This window comes from Nanorana parkeri, unplaced genomic scaffold, assembly GCF_000935625.1.
Source record: "Nanorana parkeri isolate BGI_ZX_2015 unplaced genomic scaffold, ASM93562v1 scaffold572, whole genome shotgun sequence".
NCBI classification, from domain to species: Eukaryota; Metazoa; Chordata; class Amphibia; order Anura; family Dicroglossidae; genus Nanorana; species Nanorana parkeri.
In genome coordinates this window covers 20,766-46,654 of record NW_017306840.1, presented here as the reverse complement: position 1 = coordinate 46,654, position 25,889 = coordinate 20,766, and the positions used below count along the sequence as shown (strand labels likewise).

At 41.1% G+C, this 25,889-nt stretch overlaps 1 protein-coding gene across 2 annotated transcripts in view; it reads left to right on the top strand.

The window, feature by feature from the left end:
• The window catches only part of TRAM1 (translocation associated membrane protein 1), a 38,720-nt gene extending 13,151 nt beyond the window's left edge, over positions 1–25,569 (top strand). Inside the window, exons 2-12 of one of the 2 annotated variants that reach the window (XM_018562335.1) lie at positions 1,577–1,644; positions 2,788–2,795; positions 8,375–8,484; positions 9,477–9,593; positions 11,560–11,618; positions 15,401–15,485; positions 17,171–17,241; positions 19,293–19,397; positions 20,273–20,416; positions 22,104–22,252; positions 25,429–25,569. In XM_018562335.1, coding sequence (XP_018417837.1) covers positions 1,577–1,644; positions 2,788–2,795; positions 8,375–8,484; positions 9,477–9,593; positions 11,560–11,618; positions 15,401–15,485; positions 17,171–17,241; positions 19,293–19,397; positions 20,273–20,416; positions 22,104–22,252; positions 25,429–25,502 — 990 coding nt within the window. In that variant the 3' untranslated portion in view covers positions 25,503–25,569. Of the gene's footprint in view, positions 1–1,576; positions 1,645–2,787; positions 2,796–8,365; positions 8,485–9,476; positions 9,594–11,559; positions 11,619–15,400; positions 15,486–17,170; positions 17,242–19,292; positions 19,398–20,272; positions 20,417–22,103; positions 22,253–25,428 lie in introns of both variants that reach the window. The other variant, XM_018562334.1, reaches the window with a different exon arrangement.
• Positions 25,570–25,889: the final 320 nt, after the last annotated feature.

The following is a 25,889-nucleotide window of genomic DNA, read 5'->3' as shown; positions in this document are numbered from 1 at the left end:
GGGGGGGGGGGGGCGTGTTGTCTGTCTGACTTGCTGCAGCTTAAAATGCACACTGTGAGAGGCTTACAGAGTTCAGAGGAAATCATTTGACTACAGGAAGAGCTTTCATTTATTTATCAGTGGATTTCCATGAAGACAGATGTCAGTTTTGCACCTGTTGTTCGGCTCTCATGCCAATTTGTTTTATTAAGTCCGTCAGGTTCTACATGAATGATTTGTATGGCTGCAGTCTCCTAATCTAAATTGTTCACTTGCTGCCTTTACAGAGCTCTGAATGTTTTATTATAGGTAGAAATACTGGCCATGCAGCTGAATGGCCAATAAATGTATTTTTATAACACAAGATTAAGCATAATAATATACATGACGCATATAATCCCGGCATGTGCAGCGGCATTGTTATCATCGGATTGTTTGTAGCCCAAATCAGACTGTTGTATCATTTTTGTGTGAGTCATGAAGGTGATCTCTGGAGGGGGAGCAGCAGAAAGTCATTCCTCCTGCCGGAATATTTTGTATCCCACTAAGGAGCCAATTTATAAATCTTCCTCCCAGCCATACACTGGGTGAATTCCTATGCTCCTTGCCTCCATCTAGTGGCAGGAATGCCATGCGACTAGAGGAAGATTTATAAATCGCCCTTTATTGTACCACATGGTGCTATTTTAAGGAAAACCGTCCTCTGCATTTATGGCCTAACAGGTCCTTCAGATTTGCATCAGTTCTATACGTAGGGTCCCAGGCACCTCTGCCAGACAGCATTGTTTGGTCACTTAAGGTGCCCATACACTGTGCGATTATCGCACGATAATCTCGTGGATCGTACGATAATCGCAAAGTGTATAGAAGACGTGCGACCGTTTCTACTGTACGGTTGCACGTCTTTTGTCTAAGGAGCGTGCTAGAAAACCAGCCGAGAATCTACGATTTTCGGCTGGTTTTTAGCATGATCGTAAAATCAATGCCGCACACTGCCCGTTCAGCATTGCGGTCATTGGAAGCCTGCCCCTCAGGGGGCGTGGCTTGCGATTATCGCAACAACTATCTGCCTGTCCAAGATGGGCAGATCGTATGTTTTTTGAATTACTTTACAACCATCGCAAGACTAAGGTCTTGCGATGGTTGTAAACTGTATGGCCACCTTTACCCCTCTTTTTTCCACTGTTGTTAGACAATACAGCTTGATCATTAACCCCACCTGCTTTTTGGACATACAGACTACAGTCATCACTGACATTCTGTCAGCAATTTCCCACTGTTTGACTACACCGTGCGGCCTTACCTGTACAAGTCTGATTTTTTTTTTTTCCAGATTACAGGAAGCTAATATAAAGACAGATTGTAGATATGGTCATCTATAAAAAATACAGCTTTAGTAGCTAGGACCAGGAAAATGCTGAGCTGCAAAGATTCAGTGGAAGCACCAGGTATCTTCTCTGTAAGATTTGGTATTGGTGAGCACGGCGTTGTGGAGGTGATGGGTGCAGACACTGCTGTTCATTGTACTAGAATTTTTGTTTGTTTTATTAGTTTAGTATTATATACTTTTAACTTACACCAATCTTTTTCTTTCTAGATTACAGCAAAAGCAGCAGTTATGTTTGTCACATTACAGTATAATGTCACCATTCCAGTAGAAGGTACGTTTTCTCAAATACATTATTTGCCAATTTATGTGATTATTTTTTTTAGGTGTCTTACACACCTTCATTTTGAAATGCAGAACCTGTTATAAAACAATCCTTACTATGAATATAAAATGGGGAATCTATCAAAACTAGAGCAGTTGTCCAGAGAAACCAATCGGCTTCTCCCTTCAGTTTGTTCTGTTAAGCTTTCAAAATGAAAGCTAGAAGCTGATTGGTTGCCATGGGCAACTGCTCCAGATTCTCTCTGCTCCAGATTCTCTCTGCTCCAGTTTTGATAAATTCCCCCAATGAATGCTTTTCACAGGTATTAGATTCTGACATGCTGTGGGTGGTGGTTATGCTGGAGGTTCTTTTGTTGAATTTTGACTTTTTGTAACTTTGTGGACTTTTTGCCTGTTAGCGGTTGGGGCTTTACCTCTCTATTGGATCACAGGAGTACATTTACTAATTATCATAATTGCATTTACTAATGTACTCCTGTGACCCAAAGTCGATAGAGAGCTATTGCCCACTCTATGCAGACAGTACACAGCTGCAGTGGGGATGGATAGCTGTCTGATTGTTGGGATCCACCTAGCTCTCTGATTGTTGGGATCCACCTAGCTGTCTGATTGTCGGGATCCACCTAGCTGTCTGATTGTCGGGATCCACCTAGCTGTCTGATTGTCGGGATCCACCTAGCTGTCTGATTGTCGGGATCCACCTAGCTGTCTGATTGTCGGGATCCACCTAGCTCTCTGATTGTCGGGATCCACCTAGCTCTCTGATTGTCGGGATCCACCTAGCTGTCTGTCTATCTCAATACAAATTGGTAAACTAAACATGAGATTGTAGTCCACCACAGGAGGGAGCTTGGAGCGGTGACTACTTTACATCATACACAGGGACCATGGGGAAGACAAAGTAGCCACCCTCCAAAAGGAAGGACAGTGTCGGCACCAATTCAGAGATGATTTGAGGATCTACAGCCGAGTGATACACAAATCGGATACATTTTTGTTAATAGCTAAGGTCCCTGAATGTAATTTTAGGTTTTAACTCCTCAGTATAGTGTCACTGTAAGGATTAGAAGACAGGCAGGAAAAACATTGATATCTGCATACCACCCATCATGGCCCTTTGATGCTGAATACCAGAGGCCTGAAGGTTTCCTGCTTTGAGGTGATGCTGGTACAAGAAAGTGAATGTTTTTTATTCCTCTCCAGGTTCATGAATCTACCTCATCACCCTAAAGGATTTTATTCCCAAAAAAAATCTCCTTTTATGACTGTCCTCAGTAGACGTGTGGAAAAACACAGCTAACAACTGGAGCTAGGGACATTTTCGGAAGTTAAAACCCATGTGACGGCTTATTTAACTGACTTTTACTTGCAGAATCTTGTATAAAATCTGTGATAAGTAGTTCATATAGGAAATTCAGACAAAAGCATAATTTTTGGTAATGGAACATGGTAATAATACCAGTAGCCTATTTATACACAGTAGAACAAAATGGCAACATTACCATTTGTATTGGACTCATTTCAGACATATGAAGAAATAAAGCAATCAGAAATGTTGATCACAAGGGATGCATGTATGGGCTGCACTAGAATTGCAGCCCATACTGTAGTACAGATACTAGCCATGGCTCTTGACTGTTGGTATATGCTCCCTAATGACAAGCTTTTTATAGGACTTTCACTAAATCTGTTGCAAGCAGCAAATAAATCCACATTATCTTGTTATCTAAACAGAAAAGTTCCAGAATAGAAACAGGACGCTGTGTGTGTGTGCTGTGTTCTATTTAAAGACGTAGCCTGCGTTTATCCTAGCAAAACCTATCAGTGTCTTAAACTAAGGACTGGAGCAGAGTCTTGCCACTATTGTTTTAAATAAGACTTTACATAATAACTGAGACAAATCACAGTTAAGATTCATGAAACCCTGCCAGAGTTGTGTAAGAGTTCTACTTTGGAAGGATTTTCTATACAATGTGTGTGTAAACCGTAACAATGAAGGTCTCTTAATTACATATATATCTATATATCTCATTGAAGGCATTTGTTACATCTATTCCATCGAAAAATACTTGTTGAACCTTCCAATATTTTAGTGAGCTGCTAATGTCCTGTGCACATCTAAAGCGGTGTTGTCAGCCTTGATGAGTTCACCTCTGTAGACAATAGAACATCTCCCCATGTGTTATGGGAATGAGGAGGGGGGGTGGTGGTGGGGGGGGGTGTTCTGTAGTCCAAACACACTTTAAGGCATTTACCATACATTTCTGAGAGTGCGTATGTAGTCTGAATCTTGCACTAAACTCATGAAAACCCTGCACCATTTTCATTGTTCATACCAATGCTGCAAGTAATTCAAGGTTTTTTTGCAACACTTTTACATCCTGGCGCTATCGTTGTGAGTAATTCATAAAGAAATACGGCCATATCAGTGATAAGGAAAGTGGAGGTAAATGTTGCCGTAAATTGTTGATCCGGTCGCTAGTATTTAATGTGACAAATCTTTTGAGACACAATTTGTCTGGATTTGCTCCTCTTTGCTGATGTGTTTGTTTCCATTACTCTCCGGATAGCTTCTCTGCCTGTAAAACTTCACCACATGAATCTGTCACAAGTTCCACCATTTGTCCCACCGCTGCGATTCTTTATGAATGTCAGGGTTTGTGTCATACGTTGACAACACTACTTCTCCATATGTACAATACAGTGAGTGAGTGCTAGGTCAGGAAGTGTGTTACTGGTAGGATCACCAGGAGAAAATAAAGGAAAAGCCCGAAAACAAAACCCAATGCAGCCGCCACATTTTCAGACTGGTAAGCGGCAATATATTGACATTCTTGTTCTTTGCTTTCCATACACTTTAATAAAAAGGTAACTGTTGGATAACATGTAATACAATAAACTTCAACTCTGCTGTATGGTTATGCCTGTTGCTTATGTAATACATCTTGTTGCCTCTTGCAGTGCAAAGCTCTGTAGGAAGATTGTACTGTTGAGTTAGCCCTCATTCACATCCCTGCATTTCGGGAGCATGTGCAATGTCGCAGCAAATCATGCATTGCATAAGAGTAAATTTTGCAATGTTAGGTGTACTGCGATGCTAATTTTTCTCTAATGGCACCTCAGGGCACCTAGCAATCGAATGTTTGTTGCATCGCATTGTAACTTATTACTAGGGATGCACTGATACAAAGTACAGATACTTTTCCAGCTCCAAGACTAGACTAGAAAAAATCTCAAAAGTTAGGAGGCCGCTGTCATTTGTAAGGAGCACACGGAGCTCCTGGGATGTGTACATCTGTTTTAATGTATGATTTTGTTTTTATAAATATAAATAAGGGGATGCACCTATACCAGTTTTGCAAGTACTCATACTTGCCCAAGTACTTGCAAGTACTGATACATTTTTGTTTATTGTCATGTGACAGTCTTCCTAAAACAATATCGACTAATGATTTCAGGACAGTGATGGAGACCCAGAGCCAGGTCCCAGCTGCTACCCTTGTATTTCTCGTGAAAATGGCGAGTATAGGCACTGGTATCGGTGCATCCCTATTACTATGCGATGTAGTGCAGTGTGATTTTTAAAATGAGGTGCATGCACTTCTTTGAGCGCGATTTTAGCTGTGGTAGGCAGCCAGTTCAAATGAATGGGCTGCCCTACTGCAACATACCCTGCAGCTCGCCTGTAAGGTCATGAATGGAGGTTAAGGGTGTGTACACACGCCTTGTTTTCCTGCATTTGACCTACATTTAGAACTTGTCAAGTTAATGGGAGAATCTCCATGTATGCTCAGTACAGTAATTAAAATGATACAAAAAAGAGGTGAAATTAGAAATACAAAATGTAAAGTTGAAACTGACCGCCAAGCATAATGTACAAACTGTACACTAAGCTACAAGAGACTGATCCCAGTTGGGGGCTTAAAATATTTACATAAAAAAAAAAATGCATTTGATATATTAACCAGTTACCGTCCGCCCGTTGAAAAAAAAAAAAAACGGACGGACGGCATAAGAGGACCTGTCAGTGTACCTGTGCTATTATATAGGGGGATTGTTATCCCCCTATGTAATAGCAATAACTAAGTGCAAAAAATTAAAAAATACATTTAGAAAAAATAAGTCGCATATAAAAAAAGTAAAAAAAAAAACCCAAAATGTTTAAGTCCCCTCACCCCCCACATTTACGCACATATAAACTTAAATACGCGTCCGGTGCACCAGCGTGCGAAAAAGACCATTGCGCTACACACGTTACATATCGCCGCGAACGTCGCAGTGAGAGCAATCATTTTAGGGCCATCAATCACTGATAACACTAAACTGATGAGCGGTAAAAGCTTTTAAAGCGTCGCCTATGGGCTATTTTGGGTATTATCGTTTTTTGAGGTTTCGCGCGCAATTTTAAGGCTTGACATGTTTGCTGTCTTTTTACCCGATGTGACCCCGTGTTTTATATTTTACCAAAAAATTGGGTAATAATAAATATTTTATCATTTAATATAGGGGAAACCGTTTTTTTTTGTAAAATTTCAGTAATTTTTCCTTATTATAGTAAAAAATAAAAACCCCAGTGGTGAATAAATACCACCAAAAGAAAGCTCAATCTGTCCCCCAAAAAAAATAGTATAAAATGTATTTCAGTACAGCGTTGTATGATGGAATAAATGTCAGTCAAAGTACCGCAGCGCTGAATACTGAATGGCCGGGACAGGAACGGAGTTTAACACTGCGGACTTAAAGTGGTTAATGATCAGAGCTGGGCCATGTGGGCCATTAATTTGGGTCATTTGTATCTCTCTGGAGTTTTAAAATCAATTATATGCTTCCCAAAAATACAATATTGTTTCTCTTTTGAATCTGTTTATGTAGAGTCCTTTCCAGTATTAAAAATTAAAGTTGGAGAAAGCTTTGAGGGTAGCTTGAGCCTGTCCAATCATTGATGAAATACCAGACGTCAGCAATAGACACTCACATGGGGCTTGCTGGCTGGTCATAGCTTTCCCAGCACAGCATGAGACGGTACACGTATGTAAACGTGTCTTCTCAGTCTGCATGTCCCTGTGCTATCATTTTAGCTATGGCTGCTGTATAATAAATATACTCTACTTAATCCTTCTTGAATTAAATATATTTGGAATGTTCTTGGCAGTTGCTTTTGGTAGCACTTCAGATGTTAAATGGCAGATGTTACACGTGTCGAGCGGTAATTTTTTATTACAGGTAAATAACCTTACACTTCAAATTTACATATGATTGATGGAAACTGCTCAGTCTTTGATTCTCAATAGGTACATAAGAGCATATCACAAACATCTGTTTTATTTTCTTATAGTAAGAAGAATTTTACATAGATTATGTATATAGTTTGTGCAAAACTTTACAAAATATCGAGAAACAGTACAGTTACAATAGCATTTAATACAGGAGGGTGACATTTAACTTAGGGGGGGTGTTCTATCAAAGTTTGTGACTACGTTATAATGTGTGATTGGTCACACATTTTAACATAATCCTGTCCAGTTTTTCGGCGCGGTGGAATATGTGACCAGCAATAGGGCAAGCATTCCAACGCTTTCTCAGCTGTTCCAGGGCAGATGGGCATCGCAGACCGTACTCTGCAGAAGAACGGTTCTTAAATGTCACTTCTATCTGACTTTGTGGAATGTGAGATCGCACTCGCAAAGTCGGATGGAAGTGACATTTCAGGACCGATCAGCTGTTCCAGGGCAGATCGGTTCTCCTGCACATGCGATCTGTGATGCCGATCTGCCCTGGAACAGCTGAGAAAGCATTGGAATGCTTGCCCTATTGCTGGCCACTCATTCCACCGCTGTAAAACTGGCCGGGATTACGTTAAAATGTGTGACCATGTGAGCGGTCACACATTCTAACCTAGTCACAGACTTTGATAGAACACCGACCCTGCTTGTAAGAGAGCTTACAATCTAAAAGCGATACAAAAGGCATAAATTGTGATGGAAGAGCTGATGGAAGAATTACAGTAAATATGTGGCGGTGGGATAGGCTTCCTTGAAGAGAGGTTTTGAAGGATCATCTTAAGGTGGACAGAGTAGGATATAGGTGGACAGATTGGAGTAGGGATCAAGAAGTCCTTGAGTTAAGCATGGGAGGGGGTGACGAGAAGGATCTAGAGAGGAGCAGAGAGGATGATTTGGGCTGCTATACATTCTCTTATTGCTGTGCATGTCTTGTCAATGAACATGTTAACAAATCACTAAAAACCTCTCGTTGTCTACTCCGTCTCCTCTTCAGCGTGCTCTTCAGCGTTGCATAGCTGTTCAGATGTGAGCCAGGGAGAAAAAACAAACCATTAACACAATAGGTTTCCTGTGTTTTAATATCTGTAAGCTCTGCTGTCAATCAGCATGACACATTTGGACACAGACAATTGATGAATATTTAAAACCACAAAGCCTTATGCTAAAGAGTAGAATTATTTCTCTTGCTGCCCACTCCACCCTTTGCCGTACTTTTGCAAAGAAATCTTCTGACGTTTGCTAAGAAACCAACATTTCTTGGAGTGCCGATCTTTGCGTCCACCGCTGTGCTCAGTGGTTCCACCCACCCAGCACCATGTCATTACTGTGTCCTGTAGTGATGTGGAGGCCATAGAGATGGCCATGTAGATGTTACTGGTTTTGACCTAATGACATTGATTTGGTTGATTTTTGTTTTTCTTTTGTCTTTCAGGTGTTTTAGGTGAACCAGTTTCATTGTATCACTATGGTATCAAGGACGCGGCAACAGTTTTCTTTTATATGCTTGTGGCAATAATATTACATGCTGTCATACAAGAATATGTCCTAGATGTAAGTACAGACTTTCTTTATTGCTTTCAGATACTACTCTAAATGTCCAATTCTAAGGTTACTTCTTATTCTGTCTGCCTGTCTGGGTCCTCTTTTGTGTCAGAAAAGAGACCATGAGGCTTGGTCAATTATACAGAAAGGGGTTAAGTTATAACTCGCCCTTGCAATGTGTATACATTGGGTAGATGCCTTTCACATGGCGCTGAGCAGGGCCTTCCCTATAATGAGGTAGCCTGAGGGTGGTTAGCAGGCTTTCTCTTTCCGGTCAGAGCTTCCAGGTTGCTAAGAGCCGGGCGGAGAGACGGCTAAGGGCTTTGCATTTCTCCGGCCAGCTCTTGGCAACCTGGGACGCTCTGCCCATGTACCGCTTAGCTTCTTTGGCAACCAGTGTTGTCAGTGAGCCAGACGGGACACCACTCAGAAGAGCTCCGTTAGTGCGCAGTGCCAGCACACCATCCATGCCCCCAACCCCCCACTGAAACATGACCACTAGTGCCTCCCCCCACAGCCCGCAATTATGCTACTTACAGAGTTATTCACAAAAGGGTGAAGAGTTTGGAGAAGACGGGAGAAGTGAACAATCTAGGACAACATAGCTGAACTAGAAAGTGAGATAAATTGCAAAATGTTTCCAAATCGGCTATTTTGGCCTAGATTTTTCATTTCTCCTGCCTTCTATAAACTCTCCACCCTTTTGTGAATAACCCTGTAAGTGTTTCCTTCAAATGTGTTGCATATAGTTCAGTGATAAAGCATCTAAAGCACACCACGCACTAACAATGCAACACACCTAACATGTACAGATGGGAACTGGGCCATCTTGTTTGTCATTCTTTTTTTTAACCTTCGTTTTACTTACCATCTGCCATTCACTCTGTGAAAATAATCTTTTAACAGTTTGATTTATTATTGAGATCTCTCATGTCAGTCTGAATTTACCTTGGTTAGTAAGATGTTAATTTAGTTGACCTAAACAAACTGTCTTCTTTCAGAAAATTAACCGGCGCATGCACTTCTCCAAGACAAAGCACAGCAAGTTCAATGAGTCTGGCCAGTTGAGTGCGTTCTACTTTTTCTCTTGCATATGGGGAGCGAGCATCATTGTCTCAGTAAGTCTGCAGTCCTATGCTCTCAATGCTTGTTGTTATTTTTATTGTTCCTTACACTTGGAGAACTGTTCCTTACACTTGGAGAACTGTTTTTAGTTTAAAAGAAAAACAAAAAACTTTTTCCTCACTTTTAGGCTGTATTAACATGGGGAGATTTGGGTATTCCTGCGGCAGGTACCTACAGATTCCCTTTGGCAGGGAATCCCAGTTGTTTCTGTTCAGATGCATTTATGCTGCGTCCAGGGACAATCCTCTATTCCGAACAGCAGGTAATTTATAGCATGTGCGATTACATGCAAACTGCTGCTGACAGATGCGGCCCCTGTCACCCAGTCATTAATTATGGTGGGTACATCTGCCATATCTAAGCGGGGACACCTAGAATTCCTGCTGCAAGAAGCCCAGAAAGCAGCATGTGTCCCCTTGTGAAAAAGGCCTTAACGTTGAGAACAGAAGCAGTTTAATGTACAACAGTTAGCTCAACACTTATCCATGTCTAAGGAGACCTTTTATGTGCCCAGAGTGGCTTCTAAAGTACTTTGATTATTTTTTTCAGATAAGCAATGCTGTCTTTGGTAATTTTTATGCATTGTGTTTTTGAGATGGGTCCATTTGTTTCCGACCTTGGGCTGGACAACCGAAATTAAATGAGTGGATAAGCATAGACTTGTGTGGGATGTATCAGGTTTGTGCTTTTCGGTTTACCATGTGCATCCAATGTATGGAGCCAAGCATCTGGCTAAATAGTTGGATACAAATGAATATTAATAATAGTAATATTAACAATATTCTTCAGGATTTATATAGCATCAACAGTTTGTGCAGCACTTTCAATATAAAGAAGACATTACAGTTACAATACAATTCAAAACAAGATGGTTAGGAGGGCCCTGCCCGTGAGAGCTTACGCATGACCATTGAGCATGCATCATCATTAGAATAAGTGTCTTTTCTACATATTCAGGAACTGGCACCACCTCCTCTTTAGTCATCAACCAATAAAACTACCCAAAGCAGATATTTCAGCTTTGTGTGATTGCTGTCAAGTTGAGTAACATGCTTATCGTAGTAATTCCAGCACCACCACCCAAAATTTCTATTACTGTGCAAATAATGAACAAATCTGAATGATGGTGAAACTCTTCCTAGTGAAACCTGCATAGTGTTGAAGAAACAGATCTTTTGCAAGTCCATTTGGTGGTTTGGCATCTTCATGTTGGCTTTGTGCAAGAGATGCAAACTACTGCTGGGACGTTGCACCTGGAGTATCTGAGACGTAGCAGAAGCCTCAGCTCGGTAGTACCCATTAAGGATGGGGGGGCGGGGTGGTGGGCTGCAGGACCTTAGGATGCATGCAAACTAATATATCAAAGCAATAAAAGATTTCCATAAAGCTAGTGCATAGTAAACATTTGCAGTGAATGCTTATTTTGGTTTGCGAGCTTTGCGTGTGCCTCTTGATGCACATTGTAGACTGAGCTAAGGTCCAGCAGTGTAATGTATACTGTTCATCGGCCATTCACCTCTTTGCATATAATAATGGGGAAAAGAAATAGAGAGGAAATTCTATTTGGCAAGGCTTCCACATATGTCAGCAGTATACTCCGGACTGTTTTATGTAGCAGCGTGCCATTAATCATCCAATAATATGGGCAAAGCAACGCTGATGGCCTCTTCAGAATGAATAGATCTAACTCCCTGTCATTCTGCTAACTGAAGAGCGTGCGGTGTTTGTGGTATTAGTTGCCATAGAGACCATTTCTGAACAGTAATGTTATTTTCAGCTAAATAGCTACCTGCACAACCACTAATTAGAATGTTTGGATGATTAGAGAATGCAGCCTAATTTACTGCTTTAATGATTAGAGAATGCAGCCTAATTTACTGCAGAAGGGTTTTGTGCTGCTCGGTCACCATGTAACAGTGCTTTTGGTAATATTTCTTTTTATTTATAATGTCTGTTTAGGAGAATTATTTCTCAGATCCCACCAGTTTATGGAAAGGCTACCCGCACACCTACTTTCCGTAAGTGATTTCTTTTGTTTTTTTTATGTGGTTAAAGGGAGCACAGATTTTGCTGCACATCAATACATTTTCAGTCCAGCAGAGTCTGGCCCCTGTGTGTGTTTTTCCTGTATGAGTTCTTCCATTGTACACTGTGCAAGACCTTAGTTCCTGTTTTAATGTATTTTGGTAAAATGGGGCAGAACAGTTGTGAAGGCTGATTTATGAAAACTACTGCATGGGAGTAGCAGATATACAGTGTATATAAAAAGTAGGCATGCACCGATACTTTTCGAGTACCAATGCAGATACTTGGCATTTTCATGAGGAACTACCAGGGTTGCAGTGGTAGCAGCTAGGACCTGGCTCTGGTTCTCCACCACTGTCCTGAAATCATTAGTCGATACTGTCACATGACAAGCAAATGTATCAGTACTTGTAAGTACTTGGGCAAGTACCAGTACTTGTACTTGCAAAACTGGTATTGGTGCATCCCTTTATTTATAAAAACAAAATCATACATTAAAACAGAGATGTACAATTCCCAGGAGCTCCGTGTGCTCCTTACAAATGACAGCTGCCTCCTAACTTTTGAATTTTTCTCTGGTTTTGTCTCGGACCTTGAAGAGTATTTGTACATGTACTTGTACCGAGTACTGTACTATCGGTGCATCCCTAATAAAAACTCTACACACCCCTGTAAAAATCCCAGTTTTTTAATATGGGGGGAAAAATTATAATAAGCTGGTTGCATAAATATGCACACCCTAAACTAATACTTTGTGGTGAAGCGCCTTTTGATTTTATGATCGCATTCAGTCTTTTGGAGTAGGAGTCTATCAGCAAGGCACATCTTGCCTTGGCAATCTTTCTTGCAAAAGCTTTTCAAATCTGTCCGAATGCGAAGGCATCTCCTGTGCACAGCCCTCTTCGGGTCACCCCACAGATTTTCAATTGAGTTCAGGTCTGGACCATTCCAAAACTTTGATCTTCTAGTGTAGCCATTATTTTGATTTGTGGGTAGGCTTTGAGTAATTGTCACGCTGGAAGGTGAGATTCCTCTTCAACTTCAGCTTTGTAGCAGAGGCCTGAAGGTTTTGTACCAAAATTGAATAATATTTGGGACTGTTCATAAGTCCGTCCGCCTTGACTGAAGCCCCAGTTCCAGCTGAAAAAAAACAGCCTCAAAGAATAATGCTGTCACCACCATTCTTCACTGTGGGTTTTGTGTTCTTTTGGTGAAGCGCAGTGGTGTTGTGTGAGGTAGTGTGGCAAGACGGAATCCTTTTCTTAATGAGAAAAACATCCAGCCCGGCTACATTTTGCAAAGACTTATATAAAGTAATTGCTCTAGCTTAGTACTTGGGGGGTATAACTAATTAAGTGACCCTTAACGCAGAACTTAAATCTTTAACATGCATTTGAGTACCTTAACTATTAACAAAACTGGACATTATTTGTGTATCACTCAACTGTAGATCCTCAAATCATCTCTGAATTGGTGCTGACACTGTACTTCCTTCTGGAGGGTGGCTACTTTTGTTCCCAGTGGTCCCTGTGTGTGTTGTAAAGTAGTCGCCGCTCCTAGCTCACTCCCGTGAATGTACTATAATGTCTATACAAATTCCTTAACATGAGATTGTAGTCCATCACAGGAGTGAGCTTGGAGTGGTGACTACTTTACAACACACACTGGGACCATGGGGGAACAGAAGTAGCCCCCCTCCAGAAGGAAGGACGGTGTCAGCACCAATTCAGAGATGATTTGAGGATCTACAGCCGAGTGATGCACAAATAAGATACATTTTTCTTAAAGTACTTGAATGCAGTTTTAGGATTTTACTCCTGAGTTTAGTGTCACTTTAAATGGTTTTCATTATCTCCTTTAGTACTAAGCATTAGGCTGATGTTTATTTTTTGGGAGGATTCTTCCCTAGCAGCAGATGGTAGACTTTCTTTACTACTAGTAGGACTTTGTCTTCAGTTGGTTGGTAGCTTTCTTGCTTATAAGCGCTAATATGTATTAAGCAAAGGTCGGAACCCGTTGAAAGGGGAAAATGTCACGAAGCAAGGCTGTCCGTGAGGGTGGTAATTAGTGCAGGGACAATATGGCTTCCTTATACGTTTTATATCCATCTAGAAAGGAGGGGTCCAGCCCTGCCTTATCAGCGGAACCCATGTCAATTGGACTGTGTTTCTTTCTAACCTGTTCTTCATGACAGCAGCTGACAGATGGCACTGGGGAGAACCCACAGACGTAAGATGATGGACGGGCGGATCAGATAATGCTCGCCTCGCATCTGTGTGCGTGCCAAACAAACCACAGATGGAAGCTGACATTTTTTTTAATCGTGATCTGCATGTCCCATTCCAGGACAGTCTCACTATGAATGAATTCACAGTCCTGAAATTGGTATGCTGTCCAGATTGGCTATTTCTAACAGAGGCTTCTAAGATGTGTATTTTGTGACAGATTCCCTTTAAAGTACATCTGTCATGAGATAAACATGTAGGGTGAAGTTGCTGACTTACTTTGGAAAATGTTAGTTAACCTGGTTGTGTCTGCCCTGCAGCTGAATTCTGGCCACATTAACTTTCGTTGCAATAGCCAAAGATATAAATCCAATTTGTGTGCACCAAATGCCTTTACAAATCTAGATATCACCTTGTAAAAGTAGCAGCGACATCACCACTGTGCTGTACATAGCTTGTGCATAGTGCAGAGCAGTGGGAGGGACACAGAAGGCTCCACCCACTACTGTCTGCCTGTAGAAAACCACAGGAGGAGGCGGATACAAGACAAGTCACCCCACACAAGGAGAGAACAGCAGTGGACTGGTCTTTGTTACTGAAATCTCTTATATAAAGTCTGTTCCACACTGGATTACTGCACAGATCAGGAATAAATACACAAAGCACACCAAGATTAATGTAAGAATACACATGACTCTTGTATTTACACAATATGTGCTTGCTCCCAGAGTTTTCCTGGTTTGCGTATTTCCAGGGCAGTGGCACAAAGTGTTGGTAAGATCACATATCGAGGGCAACTTGGTTTTTTGAAAGGTGAGGTCAGCCATGGCAGCCTACATGTTCTCTCAGTACAGGTTTGCTCCCTTTTGTAATACTTTTTGAGCTCCAAGACTAGACAAAGATTCAAAAGTTAGGAGGCAGCTGTCATGTGTAAGGAGCACACGGAGCTCCTGGGATTTGTACATCTCTGTTTTAATGTATGATTTTGTTTTGATAAAAATATATAAAGGAATGCATTAAAGATGCCAAAAGATACCATTTTGTATAAGTACTGATACATGTGACAGTTTTTCTAAAATACAGACGAATGATTTCAGGACAGTGGTGGAGTGCCAGAGCCAGGTCCCAACTGCAACCGCTGCAACCCTGGTAGTTCTCATGAGAATGCCAAATATCTGAACTGGTATCGGTGCATCCCTAGTTGCCATGGATCAATAGATTTCTAGTCTGAGTGGTAGAGTAGGTCCACTTTATTGAGGTCTAATGTACAAAGGCGTTTGGGATGCCTCTTCCTTACATTTGGCATGGGTTGACATTGACTTGTATGTAGAGATAAAAGCAGAGATCAAACTGATGTCACATTGACCACACTGAACTTGGCTAATCTTGTAGAATCTTTTAGACCTAAAAGTTGAATTTAAGAAAAGCAATCAGATTCCATGTGACCTTCCCTTTTCAGGATGCAAATGCTCCACATGTGTTCTGTGTTGTCCTGCTCTACATTCTAACTTATATGTTCAGATTTTAAATAAATATCTATTTGTTTTTAGGTTCCAGATGAAGTTTTTCTATGTTTCACAACTGGCCTACTGGTTCCATGCCTTCCCAGAGCTTTATTTCCAGAAAACAAAGAAGGTAAATTGTCTTTTTCCCCCCCAAGAAATCAGAATCTAGTCGAAAGGAAGGTGGAACTAATATGTTATAATGCTTTTCTGTTGTCCCGGCGTAACTGGCAAATATAAAAATCCAAACCTTTTTGTATAAAACCTAAAATCTGACCACGTTGTCTGTCTGCTTGTGTGTCAATCCCTCTCGGGCGGCCCTTGAATGATGATCCTTCACCAATATTCACCCACCCATCAGGATCTTATAGGTCCACTATCTGTTGAGGAATTACAAGTACTTTGCAGCTGCTATCGTTGGTCTAAACGAGTCTTCTCATTACTCTATGCCATCTTTCATGAGGGGCCTAGCAAACCACATTGGGCAATAAATTGAGTCAATAGGGAAGTCATAGAACAGGTGTGGCCAACTCCGACCTGCCAGCTGTGCTTTAACTACAAATCCCAACATGCCTCTGTCTCTGGGAGTCATGGCTGTAACTGTCAGTCTTGCAGTGCCTCATGAGACTTGTAGTTCCACAACAGCTAGGGGGCCGGAGTTGCCCTCTCTCCAAACCACACATAGTAAAACTGGAGCACAAGGACTAGTTTTCAGCACGCCTTTATTATAACTTTTTAGGAACATGTACATTGTATTATGTCTTCCGTATGTGTGTATGAAATAGTTTTACACTGATCCATTTTATTCTGAACAATATGTACTTTTCTTTTTGTTTACCTTACACATAAATGAGCCTTCTCTAACCATTCCCCATTTGGTAAGGTTTCCATATCCCTTATCTCTATTTAAGGTTTCAGTTGTTATTGAAGGATAACGTTATGTAAAGCTAAGATGTGAACACACTGTAACACACCGAGAATGGAGTTCCCTCCTGGGAGACACAGGGGATGGGCTTGGACCCATTTATAGCACAGAGCATATTCCGAACAACATGTACCCAATACAGAGGACACTAGCATTTGCAGCACAGAATGTGCAGGGTGTACTGGAACAGCCCAAACCACCAATTTTGCATGGCAGGTGAACTGTAGGAAGCGATTTTGGCGATCACCTGATCAGTGTCCACATCCATGAAATGTTTGCTAACACTAACTTACAGCAAATAGGTTTGTTGAGTATGTGTCTGTTAAGGGTAGCCTTTGACAACATTGCCGCTTACCAGAAAATTGTTTAACATGGCAAGTGCAGGTTTTACCCTTGTTTACCAGCGTGCACAGGTGCCTTGTTGTATGCAGGTACAAAAATGACTTTTGAGGTTTGGAAAATAGGGAGCAGCAGCATAATACCATAGCTGCATCAGAATCATATGATTATCTTTGATGAGCTACATGGTGACATAAGCATATTTCCAGAGCCTTTAAGTTGCTATCTGGATGCTCATTTTCAGTTATTTGGATGTGTGCAGAGCTTAGGACTCTGAAGAAACCATGGGGTCTTATTTTTGAAGCTATTCTAAAACATTGTTTATAGTTAAGAACTATATAAAGCACTACAGGTACACTTTGCTAGTTCTAACCGGGGCCACAAGAGCTGTTTATAAGTTGGACGATAAACAGACTCCTCTTGTGATATTCAGGCTTTGTGTGGAGTCTCGGCAGGCAATGCATGTGTGAATCTGTTCATATTCTTGCTTCAGAAAGCAAAAATTGATCGTGAATATGACTAGAATGCTCACAGTGAATTCTCTGATTTTTCAGGAAGATATCCCTCGTCAGCTGGTGTATATTGGACTATATATCTTCCATATTACAGGTGCATATGTATTAAAGTAAGTATGCTCATGAGTTCTACCTTTTGTTCATATGTAGATGTTCTTACTAAAGTGTAGCTGAAGGTTGTGGCTATACATTGTGTAGAGAAATCGCCTGCTGCACTTGGTGTATTTCCACTTCTGCAGCCAAATTGGGATAACACCTAATTAATATTTGTTACATGTTCCTATTCACATAGTATAACTTAAAAGTTGCAGCTAACCTTTTTTTATGTGCTCTTTTCTGGAAAATCCTGCTTAGTTCTTGCTGTCTGAGAGGGGCCTGGGGAGTTTTGTTTGTCATTGTTAACCTTGTCTGTACTGTGCTTTAAGAAATACAGTCCCTCAGTCTGTCCCCCTTATCTACCATCTATCCTAACCACTAGAAGCTGCCTGTAGTTTCCCATGTATAATCCTGCTCCAAAAAGGTAAGAAATCCTTTTTAAAACTTTATTTTTAGATATGATGTGTGAATGGGAACACATAACAAACATAGTGGGGGGTTCTCAAATTTGACAGTAAAAGTTCAAATATACTTTAAAGTTGACGGGACACTAAACACAGGAGCTGAACTTTGAAAATGCATTCAAGTACCCGAGCTATTAATAAAAATGTATCTTATTGTGTATCACTGGGCTGTAGATCCTCAAATCATCTCTGAATTGGTGCTGACAATGTCCTTCCTTCTGGAGGGTGGATACTTTTGTTCCCTATGTGTGTTTGTATAGTAGCCATTGCTCCAAGCTCACTCCTATGATGGACTACGATCTCAATACAAATGAGTAAACTAAACGTGAAATTGTAGTCCATCCCAGGAGTGAGCTTGGAGCAATGGCTACTATACAAACACACATAGGGAACAAAAGTATCCACCCTCCAGAAGGAAGGACATTGTCAGCACCAATTCAGAGATGATTGGAGGATCTACAGCCGAGGGATACACAAATAAGATACAATTTTGTTAATAGTTAAGGAACTTGAATGTATTTTTAAGGTTTAAATCCTGAATTTAGTGTTGCTTTAACCCGCCTGCTACTTTAAATGTTTAGCAGTTCTCCCGAAAAGCAAGCACAGCAAGATGCTTGTTCCCTTTTTTTATAGGGAGAAAACCTTCCTTTGTTTGCCTCTTTGAAACCAGTTCTAATTTATTGCTAAGGGCCTGACTTTGCTGGTTTCAAGGTCTTTTCCTACTAACTACCATCCTCTTGTGTGATTGTGCCCCCGCTAACCAGGAGGATGGCAGATGAAAGTGTATAGCCAAGTGAGGAAGGTCAGGCTGCTGAATGGAACAGATTTAAAAATGCCATTTTCTGGATACAAATAGAAATATTGTTATATATGTTTTATAAAAATGGCCTTTACTTTCCAAAGTTTAATATGGCCAACATGTTCACTTTAAAGTGATTGTTGCAAGCTGTATGGAGAAGTATACATTTGATTTTATGTGTCAGTGTTAAACCTCGATTGAACCGATACTGGAGCAGCTCAACACTACCGTTCATGTCTCCTTTTCTTCTTGGAATGTTTTCTTGCAGCCTCAGGGAGCTGCGCAGGTTATAGATATATTAAAGGTGCAATTGTTGACTTGTTCTGGGCTCTTCACTACTGAATACATCACTCACCTGGAACATGTTTTCAGCCATTGAAGTCTGAAATATCAGAATTCCAGGTCAGTGACCATTTAAGAAGTAGATCAGGATGACAGACCTGTTTAAAATGTTTGCCTTTGTGTACATAGATATTTCCAAACTTCATTAGGAAACAATGTTTGTCATACTTGCACTCATTAATAAGATTGTGTAACACAAAGAGAACCAGTCATGCACAGGCTTGCGTGTACTTTAGATCCTGATAACTAAAGGTGAAAGATGACTTGAGGTCTAACACTTGCTGCTCCACTAACTCTGTGACTGAATCAGCCTGCTGTCTCTTGAATGCATGTATCATTATCACATTACAGACCTTTATTTTAGGGAAATATAAACAACTACAGGTCTATGTGTTTGATATTATTGTGGTCGCTATGATTTCTGTTTCCATCGATTTTATTCATTCTTATTGTTTTGCAGCCTAACCCACCTTGGACTTGTTCTGCTGGTTCTTCATTACTCCGTAGAGTTTCTGTTTCACATCTCACGACTTTTTTACTTCAGCAATGAGAAATACCAGAAAGGGTACGTATCAAAAGTTCATAATTGCAATCACGGGTAAAAACATGCGGGTAATGATGGCAGTTGTGGTTTGATTTTTTTTTAGGGGAGGCAGATGGCCTTAGTGGGGTTTTTATGCAGGTAGTTGGAGTCCACACAGCAGTTCACACCAGGGCAATTCGGTCGCGTGGATTTGTCCCCGTTTAACCGCCGACCTGAATGATCCCATACATTCCTATGGGGACCGGTCATGCGATCCGAACCGCCTGCTGCCAGAAATGCTCCCTGAGCTATTTGGTTTTTTTGCGCTAATCAGCGTGGATTGTATTTAGATTTTAATAAAAATGCACTGAACAGTATGTTTTTAAGTGCGCCTTTTAAAATTCGCTTAGAAACCACATTGAAACGCATCCCCTCTGATGTGAATGAGGCCTTCATTCACTTCTCATGAGGCAGGAGAAGTGAACAATCCAGGACAAAATAGCTGATTTGGAAAAATTCTCCAATTCAGCTCACTTTCCAGTTCAGCTATATTGGCCTGGATTGTTCCCTTCTCCTGCCATCTCCAAACTTTTCACCCTTTTGTGAACAACTCTGTAAGTGTGTTTTTTGTAAGTGTGTTTTTTTTTTTTTCTTATCCTTGGTTTCCCATTCTGGTTCAGTTGTTCAGCGTTCAACAAATCCATAGAGCCGGCTAGCCAGTCAATTTATAAAGACTTGGCACCTATGTTCTGATTCCATTTTCAGTTGAAGGACCTTGCTCCAATAAAATAAATCATTTCCTTGTCCACTCTTGTGTTTTTAATTGTTGTCTTCCCTGATCATTTTTTGTCTGTCTACCATACCAGCACATTTGTGGGTGTTTTTTGTTTTTATCTTTTATGATTTTATGTTGCCAGGTTTACATTGTGGGCTGTTCTGTTTGTCCTGGGACGTCTGCTTACCCTCATACTATCTGTACTTACTGTTGGGTTTGGACTGACTCGAGCAGAGAACCAGGTTTTGGACATCAATACTGGAAATTTCAACATTCTAGCAATCAGGTATAACTCCTATGTTTTGTGATTTATGGTGTGTGCCTTTTACTGTCATTTATGTGTATTACACATAGTTCCCCTTTTTATAAAGCTTGAAAAGAATCTAGCCTAAAGATTGCTTTCCTACCAGAAGCGGTGATAAAGTGCTACTGTTGACATTTACAGGTAGAAATATAACAGTTGCAGGAGGTGAACTTTAATCAGAACTATGGCAAAGCTATTGACATATAAATATTTCTATTTTAACAAGCAGTAAAGGTACTTTAAAGCCCGTGTGGGCCTATGTAGCTGCAGGCACGGCGCATTCTCAAAGTTTACAGCAAAAACACTTAGTGGTCTATTTATAAACAATTTGTAGAGCCATTTTCCATGCAAATCTATGTGAATGTTCTGTGCAAATGGAGGCAAAAAAAGAACATTCTTTAGTATACCTGCGAAGGTTCTCATTCATCCAGGTCATGGTATATCTGTAAAAAATAAGTCAAGGCAACTGGACTTGCTGTATTTTTCTTGAAAACTTTTCACTGGACATCTGACCAGCTTTCTCAATTCACAATGAATTGCCTTGACTTGCCAGTTGCCTTGACTTATTTTTTCAGGTTCGGTATAATACCGCATTGTGGCCACTAGATGGATAGCATAGGAATTAGGAAATCACCAAATTTCCGAGACGCACTCACAGGCAACAGTGCCTTATATCTCATACTGCAGATTTAAAACTATGAGACTATATGCAGAGGAGTGCCTAGGCATCCTCATATTTCAGGAGGTGCACTGCTATTTTTCAGAAGGAATTCCAGACAAAAATGCATTACAGGGTGCTGGTTAGGCCCAATTAACATTTTGGTGTTCCTGATAACATTGCAAATCTTCACATTTTGACTTCAGCTCCACTTTAAATATGCTTCCCGCTGAATATTTCTGTTCACATAAACGTGTAATCTATTTAGAACTCTTATTTATGCTTCATACATAAACATGAGAACAAAACTTCAGAATACAAGAGTGGTTACAAATTTGTAGGGTAATAAATCAGACAACCACCTATTATGAGACCTTATGGCTCTGTCACACCAACAGCTTTGTGGGAAAGGTTTTTAGGGCTGGCGCAGTCCTGGACACGTACCCTTTTTTGCGACACACGATGCACGGCTTTTTTAGCCACGATAGCAGGATTCTGTGACTGCCCCGTTTGCCGCTTGGTCACCGATCGCCATAGTGTGAACCTAGCCTTACAGCTACAAATTTGACTATTTTCAGCAGCAATTTGTAGCAAGCTAGAGTTGCTGGCCTATGCTGCTACAAATTGCTAGTGTGACAACCTGTGTAATCCTGATTCTGTTACCAAATGCTGTAGAAGGTCTGTGATTCAGAGATTGCTACAATTGCTGGAACACACACCATTCACTGACTACAAATCTCTTTTCCCAGCCACATCACTACGATGATCAATACTTTACCTGCTATAAATCGCTGCTGTGACGTAGCCTTGTCTTCTTGGGTACATGGCTGCAAGTTTGTACAGCCTATCATTAGATTTAAGGGTAATGAAATAGCTCGAGAACATCATGAGAACTACACTGGAAATGCATAGGCCCATGCATATTTGATTCCAGAAAGTGGAAGTCTGTTTCCTGATTAAATGAACTCCTGAAGAGTATGATCTGTAATTATCTTCCTCGTTATATTTCAGAATCAGTGTGCTGGCATCTATTTGCATAACTCAGGCATTTATGATGTGGAAGTTCATTAATTTCCAGCTGAGACGGTGGAGAGAGCACTTATCCCCACAGCCTTCCCAGAAGAAGAGAACTGTTACTTCTAAGGGCAAGAAAGGAAAAGGTGTGTATTTGATTTTTTTTCTTTATTATTATTAAGCCGAACTCCAGGCAAATGGCTAAATACACAAATACATGCATGTGAACAGTTTTACTTGTCAAAGGATTTCTAATTTTGTCCACACTCCCCCGCCAGACAGCAATTTGAGATTTTAGACCACTCTGCAGCCTAAAATAACAGTCCCAATTAAATGGGCCTGCAAGCATTCTACAATGCAGCATACGCTGCAACACATTCCTTCAGTCTGGAGCAGCCCCCCGCAGTACTTCTTTTCACCACAAGGTGTCCTCAATGTTCTAAGTTGATTGAGGCACAGAGCCACTCAGCCTACAAGACCAGCCGCTGCTCAAATGGTGCAGCACAGTGCACTCTGTACTTTTTTTTTTTTTATGTCACAAGTGACATTTCATTAATTTGGGCACGAGGCAGTTATACCGCGTACATCACACTGCACTAAAAAAAAAAAAGTACTGCATGCATTGCATTGCACCACCACATGTGAGCTGTGCCCATCCTTGTCTTGTCCTGCATTGGTGCTGCACTGGAAATAACGTCCAGCACAGTCCCAACCTATTTGGTGTGAAATAGGCCCTGAGGAAATACTATGAAAGCAGGATGCCAGTTCCCGTACTTCTGAGGCTTTGTCACCACTTTGCCTTCATTCATAGTTCATTGAAGTAGGGAGCTGATGTCAGTGCCACTCTTTGCATCATTTGAAGACCCCCAGGGCTGGAGAAGAGACTAAAGACCCAGGGTGTCATGTGACTACCCTGAAGACTTTTACAAAGGTAAGTAGAAAAAAAAAAAAAATCAAGCAAAACCTGCATGCTAAGGGTCCTCCTAGAAGAAAGGAGGTTGATTGTGATGGGCGCCCAGAGTTGGGATTTAGGTAATACCGCCTGATCCAGGACCTGCTTGTTAATGGACAATGAAAGAGCAGCAGCTCACTGATGCGGTCATTCCTTTGGTTTACCCTTCTATTTAGGTACACAGGTTAGTGCTAGGTAAAATACTTAATTTTTTGAATACATACATAACTGGATGCATTGACTTCTTCATATCTGCCTGAAGATCAATTGTAAATGGAAAGGTCACCTCTGGTGGGCTTTTTCTCATTCTGTAAGTTACATGCACAGAATGGAATGCCTCAAGTAAATCAGTAAGGATCTTAAAAGCAATTAAGCTATGACTTAGGCTGGGTTCACACCTAGGCGTATCGAATATGCGCGTTTGTGTCGCGCGATTCGCGATAAACAGTGCGGCAAACACACGTTTCCGAGGGCTACTTGGCTGTATCCCAATGGAAACGCGCGACAAAAACGCCCCAAGGAAGCTCCTGTACTTCTTTGGGCATAGGACGTTTTGTAGCGCGTTCATACGGCCTGTAATACGCCCAGGTGTGAACCATACCCATAAGAAATAATGGGATTTCGATGTTTGAGCGTTTTGCAGAGCGTAGGAACGCGCTACAAAACGCCCAGGTGTGAACCGGGCCTAAAGCCGAGTAAGGCAGAAACATGTCAGCGGTTGTTTTTTATATAGATGCATGTGGAATAAAGTTTTATTTTCTTTGGAAGATCCTCAAGTGCTGGTTCTACAGTTTTATAGCGTAACAATCCATAGGCGGGTCATCTGTGTACCGAATGTGGATTACAAGCATGCATGACAGTGGTGAGCTGTGCGCTTTGTCTGTCTAGTCTTCAAATGGTGTTATTTTGCAGGCACAGAGCAGTTCCGGGACATATGCTTTTAGATGAGCTCTGCAGCCTCAGTGAATCCCTAATGATGGGGATGCTTTAATACACTAGTCGGCAACCTTACTAACAAGTAGGAGGATATGGGCTGTTAGCTTTACCTGAATCCTGGGAGGAAACCGTAGCACCCAGCAGACCGTTATCCTTCACTTGCTGATATGCTTTTGTAAAGTTTAAAAAGTGAAAATGTCATAACAGCTTTATAAATTACTAATGTCGTTAAATACAAATCTTTTTTGTTGTTTTGTTCCTTGTATTTATTGTACAGCATTAGAAATATGCAAAGTTCTACTGTATGTAAAGAGTCAATAAAACATTTACCCGTAAAAGAGATTACTAGTAACAATTGAATTGCAAACATGAGTCTCCCGTGTGTTAGTCAGAATACCCATGCTATCCAAAGTGTATTATAAGGCTTAGTCAAATCTAAATATCTAATGAGGCGTGACCTCTGAAATCTATGTGAGTACCTTTTTTTTATCTGTTTATTAAAACGTTTTTATGCGATGGAGGCGCTCTGTGTCTTGTCTTGTAGATACCGTAATATATATCTAGATAGATAGATAGATATATATACACACACACGTTACAACTTGTGTCTCCGCCGTGCGCTCCTTTCTGAAGATCTGAAGATTCCCAGGCGGCCGCAAAGTATCATGGGGCGGGCGCTTACGCAGTACAGATCTTCGCCCGGGAGACGAGAAGAGACACAAGGTAAGTTAGTGCAGCAGCGTGCACCTGCACAGACTCCGAGGGACAGGAAGAGACAGGAGTCAGCACTGGATCAGAGACTGGCACCAGCGCTGGAGGGACTCCTGAAAACGACTGGAAAGAAGATGATGATTGGATCAAGAGGCATCATTTAAGGTAAGTCCTTACACAATTTTTTGGCTTAATGTCACTTTAACTCTTACTTTTCTTTTTAACTGTAATGCATTGCATGTCTAAAGCTCACCAGACATGCTACAACCTGACCATACAATCTCTGTACAATCCAGTTTAGATCCACCAAAACTATGTAATATGGTGACCAACCTGATCTATTCAATTTGTATCTAACCAGGCAGGCCTTGCACTACATACTTGGTAGCTCTAATGGAGATGGTACAATTATGTGTAAAACATCCACCGAGCGGATGCCCATTCACACAGCAGTGGCGCCCCTAGATGGCACTGACAAGTATAGGAGTTACTCATCAGCACCATCAAGGGGCACTTCTGCCATGTGAACACCATCCATCAGCTATACACCGGCAGAAGCTATCTACATGAAGCCCTTGGATTGTAACACATGTGGTTCCCTTTACAGGCTATACAGATCCTGATGGTGTCATTGAATTTAGATTTAATAAATATCAAATCGTCCTAATTGAACAAATATATACAGTATTTAAACCAGTGTTGCCTTTTTTCTTTTCTTTCTAGAAAATGGCGTTAATGGAACAGTAACCTCCAATGGAGCAGATTCTCCCCGCAGCCGAAAAGAAAAACACTCTTAAAAAGGAAGCATAAAGTCATTTTGCAGTTGTTTTACTCTGCTCCCAAAGAGAAGTTGCCTTGTGTTGTACAAAGCCCCACAGCACTAGAATTCTTACTGTTACAATAAATAATGCAGCGTGTTTCTAAACAAGCATATGCCATGACCTTCAAAACCTACCTGTGACGCATACACGGGAGAGGTGGCCACTTTGGGAGCTGGACCAGTCATTAAGAGACCGCACCCTATCCATTCACTAGTCATATCATTAGTCTGGGAGGCTGGCCTCAAGCCACAGTGATGTTATTTCCTCTTGGGAATCGATGGGGTGTGCATTGGTTCAGCCCACAAAATGGCTGCATCAAGTGTAAATGGTGGCAGGTATACTTTCAGACTGTACAGGGTGTTT